The sequence below is a fragment of the Camelus ferus genome, chromosome 5, assembly GCF_009834535.1.
Source record: "Camelus ferus isolate YT-003-E chromosome 5, BCGSAC_Cfer_1.0, whole genome shotgun sequence".
Lineage (NCBI taxonomy): Eukaryota > Metazoa > Chordata > Mammalia > Artiodactyla > Camelidae > Camelus > Camelus ferus.
The window spans coordinates 43,957,979-43,972,304 of record NC_045700.1 but is presented as its reverse complement, the minus strand read 5'-3'; the positions used below and the strand labels follow the sequence as shown (position 1 = coordinate 43,972,304).

At 34.3% G+C, this 14,326-nt stretch overlaps 1 protein-coding gene across 1 annotated transcript in view; it reads left to right on the top strand.

The window, feature by feature from the left end:
- CCDC173 (coiled-coil domain containing 173) overlaps positions 1-14,326 on the top strand; it is a 28,919-nt gene that overhangs the window by 253 nt on the left and 14,340 nt on the right. The window contains exons 2-4 of the mRNA XM_006182850.3: positions 6,870-7,096; positions 10,977-11,150; positions 11,249-11,442. Of these exons, the coding sequence (XP_006182912.1) occupies positions 6,870-7,096; positions 10,977-11,150; positions 11,249-11,442 (595 nt within the window). The remainder of the gene's footprint in view (positions 1-6,869; positions 7,097-10,976; positions 11,151-11,248; positions 11,443-14,326) is intronic.

The following is a 14,326-nucleotide window of genomic DNA, read 5'->3' as shown; positions in this document are numbered from 1 at the left end:
GGGCTCCACCAAGTCGAAAGCATCATGGGCATCATTGGGTTCTGTGTAAATTACAGTTTTGCCCTTGGATGAATGGGTAGGTGGGAAGAGTTTGCAGAAATACGGGTAGAGAAAAGAAGTCAGAGTCCCAGTTGACCAGCTGGTCCGATCCTCAGGCTGCGGAGTTGCAGCTCCAAGAGTCTGTGCTTGCTAAATTCTCTTGCACTTAAGCTTTGTTATTCATTGAGTGAATTGGAATATCTTTTGGAAATATCAATGACCTCATTAGAGTCTTGGCTCTTCTGTGAGCCTACTGAGTACTCTTAGGAAAGTCTGAAGAAAATGTCTCAATTTCTTCAACTCTAAAATGAAGATAAGGTCTCACGCTAAGGAAAATACTTTGTGAGAGTAAAAATAATGCTACTTAGTGTATGGTAATTCATATGACCTTTTATAAAACCTTAATTTTGTAATAAAAGTAACCTAGTGGAACACTTAAAGAGCTCTTTATTAATTCTAGTGATTTTAGTTTAAGTCTGTAAGTTCCCAACTAATGTTATGGTGACAGAATCTTGGGAACTTGGACTAGCTTCATGTCATTTCCTGAGTTTCTGTGGCAATAGCGTCTCTTGTGCCAGATGCAGAGTGAATGCCAGCCATTCACCCAGCAGTGGACACTAGTGTATACTTATGCAGTGGAGGACTTAAGAAGTAGCAGCAGAGGGTCATGATATGTAGGAGAGAAACAGTACCCATGTGGCATGTATTGAAAAAAAAATTCTCACATACTCACTTTCTTATATATAAAGTACTGCACTAAAAGATTTAGATTTACCTGATAAGTGTTTTGTGTTTTGTGGCAGTTGATCCAAAAGTTTGTATGTGATCCTCACTGCTAAATTGTAATCTCCATTTGGAAGATGGTGAAGTAGGAGATGGATTCAGATATGTAGACAGCTAGCTATAAAACAAATAATTAAAGATTAAGTGGGGTGACATCTTCCAGAAGAGTGGGATAAGGATCTCCAAAATTCCTATCCCCAATTAAATCAAAAAGAACAATGGCAAAAATTGTTAAAATCCACTTTTTGAGAACTCAGGAAACCAAAGGCTTGCAACAATTAGGAAGTGTTTATCAAGAAAAATAACTGAATCTTAGTTAGAACAGTGAGTATTTTGGCATTTTAACTTGTTCCAGTCCCATACTTTTCTCCCTGCCACATGGTAGTATAGAAAAGCACTGCAGTCACAGTAAAATCCAGTGGCGTAGCAGTCTGTGGAGGGAGCAGAATAGGGTTGAACCCCTTCCTTTTTCTTTTTCCAGATAACTTATTATTTGATCTATCTGGCAGTTCCCAGGAAAATCCCACTCACAAAGCTTGTATTTATTTGACCTGACCCAGAGCTCACTGGTTATGTTTGTTAAAATAAACAGTGGCAATTTTTTTTTTTAACATCACAGCTGCCTGGGAAGTGATAACAGTTGGACACAAACGACAAGCTGACCAGAAAACATAAAGGGATACGTGGGAAATGAAATGTCTGTAGGGGAGATGAAAAGTTCCCTACATATTCCTAGGAATCCACAAGGTCAAATGCATGGATAGGGCTCTGGACATGTCCAGGAAAGACCTGAGAATGCCTGAAGCTTTCACCTCTCGTTGACTCTGATTCTCTGTTCAAGAAAGAAGTAAAGGCTATGACAGAGTTGTAAATTCTCTGTCTGAGCATTGAGGTCATGCTCCATCATTCACAGAGAGTTCCTTGGTAAAAACTGGGAGACTTATTAAGAAATTTAAATTTATGGAAATTAAATTTAGGTAATTTAAGGAAACTGTCCAATCATTAGCTGACAACTAAACTAACCAAGCTAAGATTCGACTAGCCACATATAGCAAAGAATGTAGGCTTTACAGATTTAGTTCAGGAAAATCACAAACAGCAGTGGCAACAACAAACTTTGGGTGTTGGGGGAATCTGACTTCTAGAGTTGCCACATATTATTTTAAATGTACTGTTTTCAACAAAAATGACAAGGCATGCAAATAAATATGGAAGTGTGGCCCAAACCCAGGAAAAAAATTCAATAAAAACAGTCCCTAAGGAATCCCTGATGTTAGAATTACTAAACAGTTTAGATTCAAAGACATATATAGGATGAAGTTAAAAGGCTGGAGAAAGATGTCATACTGGCAAACAGTAACCAAAAAAGAGAGCTGGGGGACTATACTAATGTCAGACAAAATAGATTTTAAGACAAAAATTGTTGCTAGAAACAAAGAAGATTTTACACTAATACAAGGGTCAGTTGTTCAAGAAGATACAACATTCGTAAACATAAATACACCTGACAACAGAACCCCAAAACACAAGAAGCAAAAGTGGAATTACTGGATCACATGGTAACTCTTATTTTTAATTTTTGAGGAACCTCCAAAATGTTTTCCATAGTGGTTGCACCAATTTACATTCCTACCAACAGTGCACAAGGGTTCCCTTTTCTCCACATTCTCACCAACACTTGTTATTTCTTTTCTTTTTGATAATACCCATTCTGACACATATTAGGTAATACGTCATTGTGCTTTTGATTTGCGTGATTTCTTTAACCCATTTTAAAAATCTGAGTTGTTTAATTTCTACATATTTGTGAATTTTCCAGATTGCTTTGTTACTGTTCTCTAATTTCATTCCATTGTGTTTGGAGAATACATTTTGTATTTCTGTATTTTTAATTTTTTAAGGTTTTGTTTTATGACCTGTCATATGGTCTCTCCTAAAGAATGTTCCACATGCATTTGAGAGGAATGTATATTCTGCTCTTGTTGGATGTAATGCTATATAGATGTCTGTTAGATCTTGTTGGTTTATGGTGTTAAGTCCTTTTTTTCTTTGTCGATCTTCTGTCTAGTAGAAAGTAGGGTATTGAAATCTCCAACTATTATTTCATTGTCTCATTCTCCCTTCAATTTTGTCAGCTTCGAAATTGATAAAACAATTCCATTTACAATACCATGAAAAATTCTTAAGAATAAAATTTTGTTTCTATGAAAAAAATACTTAGGAATGAGAAAAATTTATATACTGAAAAATGACAAAATATTTTTGAAAGAAATTAAAGATCTAAATAAATGGAAAGACATCCCATGTTAATGAATTGGAAGACAATGCTGTTAAGATGACAGTAATCCCCAGATTATCTACAAGTACAATGCTGTCCCTATTAAAATCTACCTGGCTTCTTGATGGAAATGATTATAAAATTCATAGAAATGCAAGGAACCCAGAATATCCGAAATAATCTCGAATCAGAAGAACTAAGGAGGAGGACTTATACTTCACTGTATCAAAACCTTACTATAAAACTACACTCATCAAGACAGTTTGGAATTGGCCTAAGGATAGACAGGTAGACCAATGGAACATGAATGTTCATAGCAGCAATTTTCATAATAGTCAAAAAGTGAAAACAACCCAAATGTTAATAAAATGTGATACAGTGGAATATTATTCAACTATAAAAAGAAATTAAATACTGATAGATGCTGCAACATGAATGAACCTAGAAAACATCATGTAAGTAAAAGAAGCCAGACATAGAAGGCCACGTGTTGTATGATTCTGTTTCTATGAAATACCTCGAACAGGCAAATCCCTGGAGACAGAAAGTAGATTAGTGGTTGTCAGGGTCTGTGGGGAGGGGAGAATGGGTGTATGACTGTTAATGGGTACAGGGTTCCTTTCTGGGGTGATGAAAATATTCTGAAATGAGATAGTGGTGATGGTTGCACAGCCTTGTGAATAGACTAAAAACCACTCATTGATACCCTTTACAATTGTAAGTTTTATAATATTTGAATTATATCAATTTAAAAAAAAGATTTTGTAAACCATGGAAAATGTGTCAATGATGAAAAGCACATGGACTGATTTTAGACACCCTGAAGTCACTTACCACTGCTTTTCCCCCCTCTCTACTGCTTGAGAGTCTGCCTATTCATATTCTTTCTCTCTCTGTCCATCTGTCTTCCTTGTCCCTTCTTTCAGCCTGCTTAACTTCTCTAACAGCCACTACTAGCATTGTGTGAAAGCCACTTGAGGTAGGAGGAAATAAGATTGCCCTCTGGGAACTGAACTCTGCATCAACCCAGTGGATTAAAGCAGGAATAGGTGAAATCATTCATAGGTCTGATGTCAACCCAGGCTCTCCTGGTCCTCAAAGATGTGAGGGAACTTGGCCCAACTTTTGTGGCCTGAGATAGTAAAAAGCCTTTCCCAAACGTTCTGTGGGTTCTCCTATTTTTTATGGTTGCCCATTTCTGCTGCTTTTGTGGTTGTTCTCTTGATTCTCTTCCTGTATCAGAGTCCATGAAAAGATCTTGAATATCTCATGAATGCAAGTACTCTACAGAAGATTGGGGTGTCATGGAGGAGGGATCACATTGTATGCTTCACAGCTTTCTGACCTCCCGTTCTCCTGCCACTGCTGCCGAAACCTGCTCCCCACTGTGTACTTTGTAGGGAGAGGTTCCTGCCAGTGTGGGCTATTTGGTCTAGTCAGCCTTGTTAGTATTTTGGCAAATTAAATTCTCTCCATTTTATTGCACATCTTAAAGAGTTGAAATAACCCTTGAGTCAGAGAAAGAAAGGCATTTTCATATGCCTAACAATATGTTCATCAAAAGGCAGGTGGTTTAACTTAGTGGCCTTTGTTTAGTTAGCCCTTGGTTGCAGGTAACACAAACCAAGTTGATCCAGCTTAGGCAAGGCAAAGGAAATTTGTTGCAAGGCTATAAGGATACAAAGGTCAGGACTCTGATTACAAGTGACAAATCTGACTTATTGTAGTTAAAAAAGGGGAATATTCTGGCTCACATACCTGTGAATTTAGATGTAACTCGATCCAGGACACTATTATACTTCTCAGCTTTGCTTGTCTTTATTCTGCATGTGGAGACTTGTGTATTGTAGGCAAGATGGTACCTGTGGTTTTGAACTCACATTTTAGGTTAGCAACCAACTTCTCACTCCCATCAACCTTAATTTAACCCCCAAGAAGACTCTAATTGATCCTAGCAGCTTTTCTTTCAGTATCTTTCTCCCTTTCTAGAGCTTCGTTTCTGCTTTTCTCTCTACTTCTATTTCATTCTTCTAGTAAAAGTAGTAAAAATAATAATAGCTAATATTTATTCAGAACATATTGTGTACTAGGCACTATTCTAAATTCTTTACACATCTTACTTTATTTAATTCTCACATCAATTATATAAAATAAAGTATGTACTATTACTATTACCATTTTGCAAATAAGGAATTAGAGTTAAATAATTTTGTATAGATTCACATAGTTCATATGTGGTGTGTTCAGAAAAAGTCCAGGTCACCTGCTTTCAGAGTCCATACTCTTACCCACGGTGCTTTATTGCTTTTGTTATGACTGTGGCCACCCACCACTATTCAAATCCATTTCCTATTTTGGTAAATTTTTCTCCTTTCAAGCCCTACCTCCTTAACTAGAAGCAGAATTCATTTTTTCTGCCTCCCTTGCAGCTAGGGGGCAGGCATGGGAACAGCCAGTCAGTTGTATATGTGCTAGATTTACATTCCAAGGAGGGTGATGAGGAAGCAAACAACATGTTGAATCCATTTTCTGGGGAGAGTGGCAGCAAAAGTGTACCAGTTCCAGAGGCAACACTGGTGAAGGTTCAGATATGCAGTGTCCAGTGGAGCAAGTTATAAGTGGGGCAAGTTGAGGTATCTACCCATTGCCAGCCTCCCTGAATCTTCACTGGAACCTCATGATGTGGTTTGTGTGGTGTTTTGAATGTATATCTTCTAAGGGTATTTCTTCAGCTCTCTGAGAGATTCAGTGGGCTACCTAATATCTTTTAATGAACTCCTTTTCTGCTTAAATTGAGTAGAGTGAGCTTGGTTGTTTATAATTAAGAACCTCAATTGATTAAAGGGGTAAAAACATTTCTCAGAGAAGAGCTGTTATGAGCTCCATTGTGTCGTTTAGAATGTTTTTGAATTCATTTAACAGACTACCCAACTCAATCATGTTTAAAAATTAGGAGATTTATTTTCTCATATAACAGGAACTCTAGGCTTCAGGTCTCATTGATCAGCAGTATAATGAGATCCTCATTACTCCAGGGTCTTCCTTTGTTTCGTCTTTGTGGTTCACGGTTAACAGTTTCTTCCTAAGGCTGCTTCTTCCTGTCATAGGATGGCTGCCTGTTTGGCCTTTGTACTTCCTTGTTCATATCTAGCTTTAGAGTTGCTCTCAGATGTCTCTCCCAGAGGTACAAGGAAGAACTTTTCTAAAAGTCTGAAAACTCTTCTCCTATTTGTTTGCTTATTACAGAAATAATTATTGTCAAGGGAGATGCAAGTATTCTTAATGAGACTCAACCTGGGACTGGGACTGTAGTCAGTTCTCCAAATTATGTTACTACTGCTTGATTAGGAAGGGGTTGAATAGTGTCAGTCACAATGTCTACAACCACAAAAGGTGGACATCCCCAAAGTTATCCATTTATAAGCTGCTATTTGATTAACTTGGAAAATACTTTTATAACAGCCTGTTGGGGTAGGTATTATTGATCTCAACTTTAAAGATATTGATACTTAGGCTCTAAGAAGTTAAATGACTTGCCCAAATTTACACAGTAAGGAATTGACCAAGCAAGGACTCAAATGCGTGTCTTCTGATTTCAAGGTCTCGTATACTTTCCCCTTAATCCTAGCTGTTCTTAAGATAACAAGCATAAAATTATTATTTGGAACAATTTCCAGATATCATACCAATATAGAAATGTCTGAGAAAAACTATCATTTAAACTCTTCTTAAAAACTTTTAATACTCATTTTAAAAAAAAATTTATTAGAAATAAAGAACCGTGAAGAAGATCAAGTTCTCTATCCACCTCTTCTACCTTGCAAAGTAGATCTCCGGCAGGTCACCATAATTCCACACAATGAGTGGAGAAGGATTGGAGATAGCCTTGACAGTTTGACAAGAGAAGCCGCACGCCTTCGTGCAGAAAGAAAGGCAAAGAAAGAAATGCATTTACGATCACAGGAAGTGGTAAAACATTGGACTAATACATACGCAGTAAGTATTAACCACCCAGGAGGACACATGCACTGAAGACTTACTCCTGTTTCTTAGTACTCTTTTATAAATATTTTTATATGTAAAATATCATTAAAATGCACTACAGCACATTTTAACAGCTTTATTTAGGTATAAGTGACATACTACTGTACATGCATAAAACTGGACATATTTAAAGTGTACAATTTAAGTTTTGACATATTAATATACCTCTGAAACCATCATTATGATTAAGATAATGAACATGTTTATCACCCAAAAAAAGTTTCCTCATACCCCATTTACTCCCTCTCACTCCTCCCCACCCCTCCTCCTGTTTCTCTGGGAAATCACTGATATGCTTTCTGTTACAAATTTCACTCAGCACAATTATTTGGTTTTTGTTTCAATTGTTCATTCATTTTATTGCTGAGTGATATTCCATTGTATAGATATACCACAATTTGTTTATATGTTCAGTTGTTGATGGTTTGACATCAACCAAATATTCACTTTTGACCTGTTTCCAATTTTTTTAGCTCATAAATAAATCTGTTTATGAACATTCATGTATAAGTCTATGTATGGACATATGCTTTCATTTCTCTTGGGTAGATATCTTGGTGTAGATTGCCTGGATCACGTGATAGATGTACATGTAACTTTGCAACATTTAACTTCCAAACTGTTTTCAAAAGTAGTTGTCAGCAGTGTTTGAAAGTTCTTTCTAGTTTCCTCCACATATTTGCCAACTTGCTATGGTCAGTCATTTTAATTACAGACATTCTTATAGGTGTGAAGTATTATTTCATAATTTTAATTTTTCTGATTATAATGATGTTGAACATCTTTTCATGAACTCATTTTCTATCTGTGTATCTTCTTTGGTGAAATGTCTGTTCAAATCTTTTGCTGGGTTTGTTTTCTTATTATTGAGTTTAGAGAATTTTAAAAATATATTCTGAATACAAGTCCTTTGTTAAATATTTGACTTGAAAATATTTTCTCCCAGCTCATGGCTATGTTTTTTTATTCCATTACAGTGTCTTTCTAAAAGCAGATTTTAAATTTTAGTGAAGTCCAATTTATCAATTTTTCTTATATGTATCATTTTTTTAGTAACTTAAGAAATTTTTGTCTAACCCAAGATCACAAAGATTTTCTTCTATGTTTAAGTTTAAAGTCATTAGTCTTATATTTGGGTCTATGGTCTATTTTTAGAAGTGAGATATGGATTGAAGTTCATTTTTTGCATATGAATATCCAATTGTTTCAGCACAATTTGTTGAAAAGATTGTTCTTTCCCCCACTGAATTGCCATTGCACATTTATTGAAAATCCAATTGTCCATATATTTGCAGGGGGAATTTCTGGGCTCCCTATTCTATTCCATTGATCTAGTCATCTATCTTTATTTTCCAATAACATACTGTCTTGAGAATTGTAGCTTTAATAATAAGTCTTGAAATCAAGTAGTATTAGTCCTCCAACTTTGTTCTTCTTTTTCAAAGTTGTTTTGGCTATTCTAGGTCCTTTGCATTTCTACATGAATTTTAGAATCAGTTTGTCAATTTCTACAAAAAATCCAGCTGGGATTTTGATTGGGATTGTGTTGAATTTCTAGATCAATTTGGAGAGAATTTACATTTTGACAGTATTGAGTCTTCTGACTCATGAACGGAGTGTCTTTCTCCATTTGTATAGGTCTTATTCAATTTGTTAGCAACATTTTATATTTTTTAGTGTATAGGTCTTATTCATCTTTTGTCATATTTATCCCTAAATAATTAATATTTTAATGCTATTATAAATTATATTTTTTAAAGTTTCATTTTGCTATTCATTGTTAGCTATAGAAAACAGTTTTTTTTTTTCCTTTTTGCCTTATTGTACAAGAATGGATGTTAGATTTTTAAAGTGCTTTTCTTTTGTGTATGTCTGTTGAGGTAATCATCAGGTTTTAATTTTTCATATGATGAATTGCATTGATTGATTTTCAGATATTGAACCAAGCTTGCATTCTTGGGATAAATCTCCTCTGGTCATGATGTATTATCTTTTTGATGAATTCAGTTTGTTAAAAATGTTGTTGATTTTTGCATCTGTGTTCATGGGCGATATTGGTCTGTAGTTTTCTTGAAATATCATTGTCTGTTTTGGGGTCATGCTATTTATTGTTATGATGGAGGATTGCACAAAAAAGACAGGACTTGAAAATATGAGGAACCAAGGCAGCTTCTTTTCATCTGCCTCTGATTTATCTATCTTCCTGACATTTTCTAGAACTACGTATGTGTTTGCTGTTCTCTTCTCTGTGCTTCTGCAAGATTCTCTACCTAAGAGGTACAGTAACTCGCAGTTTAATTTCATGTACATGAGTGGGAAACTACTTTAGGGTGGGGAGGTGTCCTCTGACTCCCTTTATTGTCTCACCTGGGGAAAAACTGCTGGGGAAGGATGATCCTATTCCCCACAACACTTTCCTATATTATTTGAAGCACTGAAAGGCAGGGTTTTTTTTTCTACTTTCTAGTAGAATTTTAAAAACTATGCACAAGCATAATATCTGTCCAGAGAGTTCTCACTTTTTTTTTCAGCATTGCATGTTCCCTTGCTTTGCTGCAATGTACATTATATTTATCATTGGTAGGGGAAACAGAAAACTTGTGGTACCTTGCTTTAGGAACAGTGTTCATAATTTATTAATTCTCTTTTTCCTAGGAGAGGGAATATTTATATCATGACTGATATTGTATATGTAATATATGACATTCTGAAAAAGGCAAAACCTATAGGGAAAAAACAGGTCTGTGTTTTCCAGGGGCTGCAGGTCAGGGAGTAGTTGACTGTAATAGAGCGTAAGGGAGTTTTTTGGGAGGATGGAACTGTTCTATAAGTGACTTTATGCATTTGTAAAACTATACGCTAAAAGAATGTATGTAAATTATACTTTAAAAAACTTGATTTTAGAAAAGCTCCTGGTTCATAAATTAATGAGGGGGTAGAATATACCCCCTGGCTTTTTTTCCCGGTAGTATCACACTCTGCCTAATAGTTTACACCTCCATGGGTGTTAAAGAAGAAAAATATAGTAAATATAGTAGAAATATAATAATTAGAACTGCAGTATAGGGACAGAGATTGACTAAATGATAGATCAGCTGAGAGCCTAGAAACAATCCCATGTTACATATGGGAACTTGACATATGCTAGAAATGTCATTGCAAATCAGAAGAGAAAAGATAGGAATTCAGTAATGGTTACTGAGATAACTGGTACATGGAGAAGATGAAATTATATCTTTTATAGAATACACAAAAAATGAATTCCAGGATTTAAGACCTAACTGTAAAAAGCAAAACAATAAAACTTTTAAAATAATCCATAGGATATCTTCAGGATTTCAGGGTAAGATTTTAAGACATGGAAAGTATGACCCATAAAAGAGGAAAAGACTTCATCTGACGTGAGACATTGATTGCCTCCTCTGAAGAGGTATAGAAGAATATGTAAAGTATGCCACTGTTGATTTGATTCTTTTAAAGAAACATACATATAAAACTTAAATATAGAAAGGAACTTTGGAAGTACATGCAAGGAGCTAATAGTAGTTATCTTAGAGATTACAGATGGAAATTAGGACTGGAGGGAGAGTTCCACTGTATGCCTTTGTAATATTTTGGATTTTGAACCATGTAAATGTGTTACCTACCTAAAAAATTCAATTAAAAATTGGCCCATAAGAGTAACCTCCTATTTATTAATGATATATGCAAATACAATAGACTCTCATTATCATATTATAGTGTTATATCTCAAATTATCATATTATAGTGTTAAATTTTGTAAAGTTAAGTTGAAAAATGAAAACAGACTACTGCTTTTGTCTTTTTGCAGGGAGTGAAAGAACAGAAACTTAAAGCCAAAAAGAAACGTGATGAAGAAATAGAGGCAGAAAGACAAATTCTTGATGTGGAAGAAGAAATACACAAACAAGGAGAAAGAAAAAAGGCCATTGAATATGCAAAGCAATGTCAATTTTACCAGACAGAAAGAGTGAAAAACTTTCATGTACTACTTGGGGTTTCTTGTATTTTTATACATATTTTTAACATATTTATACATAATTAGACTTTATTTTCTTAAAATACTGCAATTTTTTTTTGTAGTCAGGACTTCTTCTTAGCAGAGTTATGAAAGAACGTGATGCACAGATTGAATTCCAAAAGAGCAAAATAAAATCAGATAAAAAATGGGAGGAACAATTGAAACTCAGCATTGAAAAAGCTTTTAAAGAAGAACAAGAAAAAGCAGAAAAACAGCGCAGAGATAGAGTGGCTCTTGCCAAAGATCATTTAAAGCAGTATGTATACATAAATTACCTTTTTTTTCTTTTTTTAAATAATGGATATAGCTTTTTCTCTGATTATAAAAGTAATATATGCTAATATACTTAGTAAGTAGAAAAAAATTCCAAAAGGTTAAAAATCACTATTACTCCTTTACCTGGAGATAATATACTGTTTATAATTGTTACAATAACGCTGCATTACAACAACCACACTCTTTAGGTCCCAATTTAGTCTTTCTTGTGGCATTCAACAATAGATATTTTTTTCTCATATATATGTGGGTTGTTTGGGCTTGACTAGGCAGCTTTAAACTGCAGGACTGACATGGTTTGTTATTGTGAGGAGGGCTCTGATCCTGCTCCATGTGGACCTCATTCTGAGGTCCAGGATGATGGACAACGAGCACCTGGGGGAAACTTCTTCCATAGTATTGACAGAGATGCAAGAGAAGGAGCCCAAGCCTGCAACATGGCCAAACCCAAAGTCAAAGGGCAAAGAAATACACTTGGTCTACCCTGAGGCTAAGGCAAGTCACATGACCATGCTACCCTCAGTGGAACAGAGCAGTAGATTCCCATGGAAGGAGGGAACGAGTCAATCTTTTTGAATAATAATTTAATCTACCACAATTTGTTATTGTTTTGATATATAGCCAATATAGAATTTTTGATGGTGGTGGTGGAGAGGGTCTCATTCATTGAGGTGTAATTTACATTTAATAAAATTCACCTTTTAAAAAGCATATAGCTGTGTAGCCACCCCAAAATCAAGATGCAGAACACCTCCATTGCCCCCCAAAATCCCCTCATGCCCCTCTTCAATTAAGTTCTGTCCCCAGCCTCAGCCCTTGGCAACTGTTGATCCACTGATACAGACTTTTCTGGGCATGTATACTTACATTTTATAAAATAAATTGGATCAACAGTATTATTTTATTAAATGTCTTTTTGACGTACCAGTATGTTGTAAGTTCTTGCCATGTCAGTAAATAGAAATCAAACCTGATCTTTTTCTTAAAAGCAGCTAGTACTATATATATATGTGGAAGGGGGTTATATTTATGTATTATTTTACTTTTCTTAATATCTGATACATGCAAATAGGAAAAGGCACAAAGGAGATCAGTGAAGTTTCTTCATTGTCCACCAGCCACCTTGTTTTTCCAGTGTGAGACTTCCCACTTTCTGCACAATGTAGTTTAAATGTTTATCTAAATGTATCCAAAAATTTGAATAATACTCTATTGTTGGACATTTTTACCATTTTTAAGGAAAAAAGTATTTTTATCTTTAAATATTATATCATTAATACGTGATCATTATAGAACTTAAAAATATAATTAAACAAAATGAAATATAAATTAAAAATCACCAGAAACTCTGTGATCCACTGTTAACATTTGAGTGTATATTCAACTACTCTTCTAAAATTTTTTTTACTTTACAAATAATAAATGAATACATGCTTGTTGTTTAAAATTCAAGCAATACCACAAAATTTGAAATAAAATTTAGCAGCTCTTCTTCATATCCACCCTATTCAATCTCTGTCTCTTTAGGTCCCAGTTTAGTCTTTAAAAATAGCTATTATTAAAAGTTTTATAGCTATCGCTTCAGAATGTTTTATTGCAGTTACTAATATTTATATACAGGACGTATTTAAGTGTGTATATATTTTTTAACATGGATGTTATATAATATATTTTTCTGAGACTTTATTGTTTCACTTAACAATATACCTTGAATATTTTTTATGCCAGAATATATGAATGTGTGTCACATCTTTTTAAATAATCATATTGTATACTAAGAATGTACCATTGTTTATTTAATTACATTATTATTGAGGGAAATTTGGATTCTGCATCCCCCATTTCTAGCAGTGCTACAGTGAATATCCATGAGCATATATCTTTTGTAACTTTTGTACAAAGATGTGTTTATGTAGGATAGATTTCTTGAAATACACTTGGATTTACATTGGGAGAGATACTGTCAAATTGCCCTTTGAGAAGATTTTAAGTATGCATGCATTAATGATGTCTGATACACTTTTCTTTATATTATAACCAATTCTGGATAGTACTTTTTTTTGTAATTTAATGGACAAAAAATAGTATCTTTTAATTTACATTCCTCTTAATTTCTAGTGAAACAGAGCATTTTTTCTTGTGTAAATGTTCACTGGTTTTGGTTTTTGTTATCATGAATTGATTACTCCTTTGTTCTTTTGTGTAGGTTGTTTCATATTGAAATATACGTTTGTTTAGTTGATTAAATTGATTGGTTGATTTAAAACATTAATAAGTGGTTTTTAAATATGTTAGATATTAATTTATTAGACATTGCAAATTTTTGTCATCTTTTCTGAATGGTTTTCAGCATTTAGAAAATACTTATTTATTTATTTTTCTTACATTTTTAAAAATTATTTTTTAAACTTTTTTTATTGAATTATAATCATTTTACAATGTTGTGTCAAATTCCAGTGTAGAGCACAATTTTTCAGTTATATATGAACATACATAGAAAATACTTATTTTTTATGTGCTCAAATCTATCTTTTTCATTACTATGAAAAAAGTTTTGGTTTTTGTATATTTATGTCTAAAAGTCACAAATGTCTAAGTGACATACACATCAATTCTCAGGATACATGTGTTGCCAAATTGTGTATGCTTCAGTTCTTTTAACCCTCAGTAAAAAGAGAAGGGAAATTTTTGGATTTATTGTAAGTTTTTTTCTTTGACAGTGTAGAGATCCAAGGGTTTGTGCAAGTTAGGGACAGAGGTGTTGGCAGAGGGAGGCAAATATTTGACCAGTGAGTCACCTTTGAGAAATTTCTCTTTTAATACTGACTTTTGCAGCTCAGAGTTACAGGTGGCAGCCTGATCTC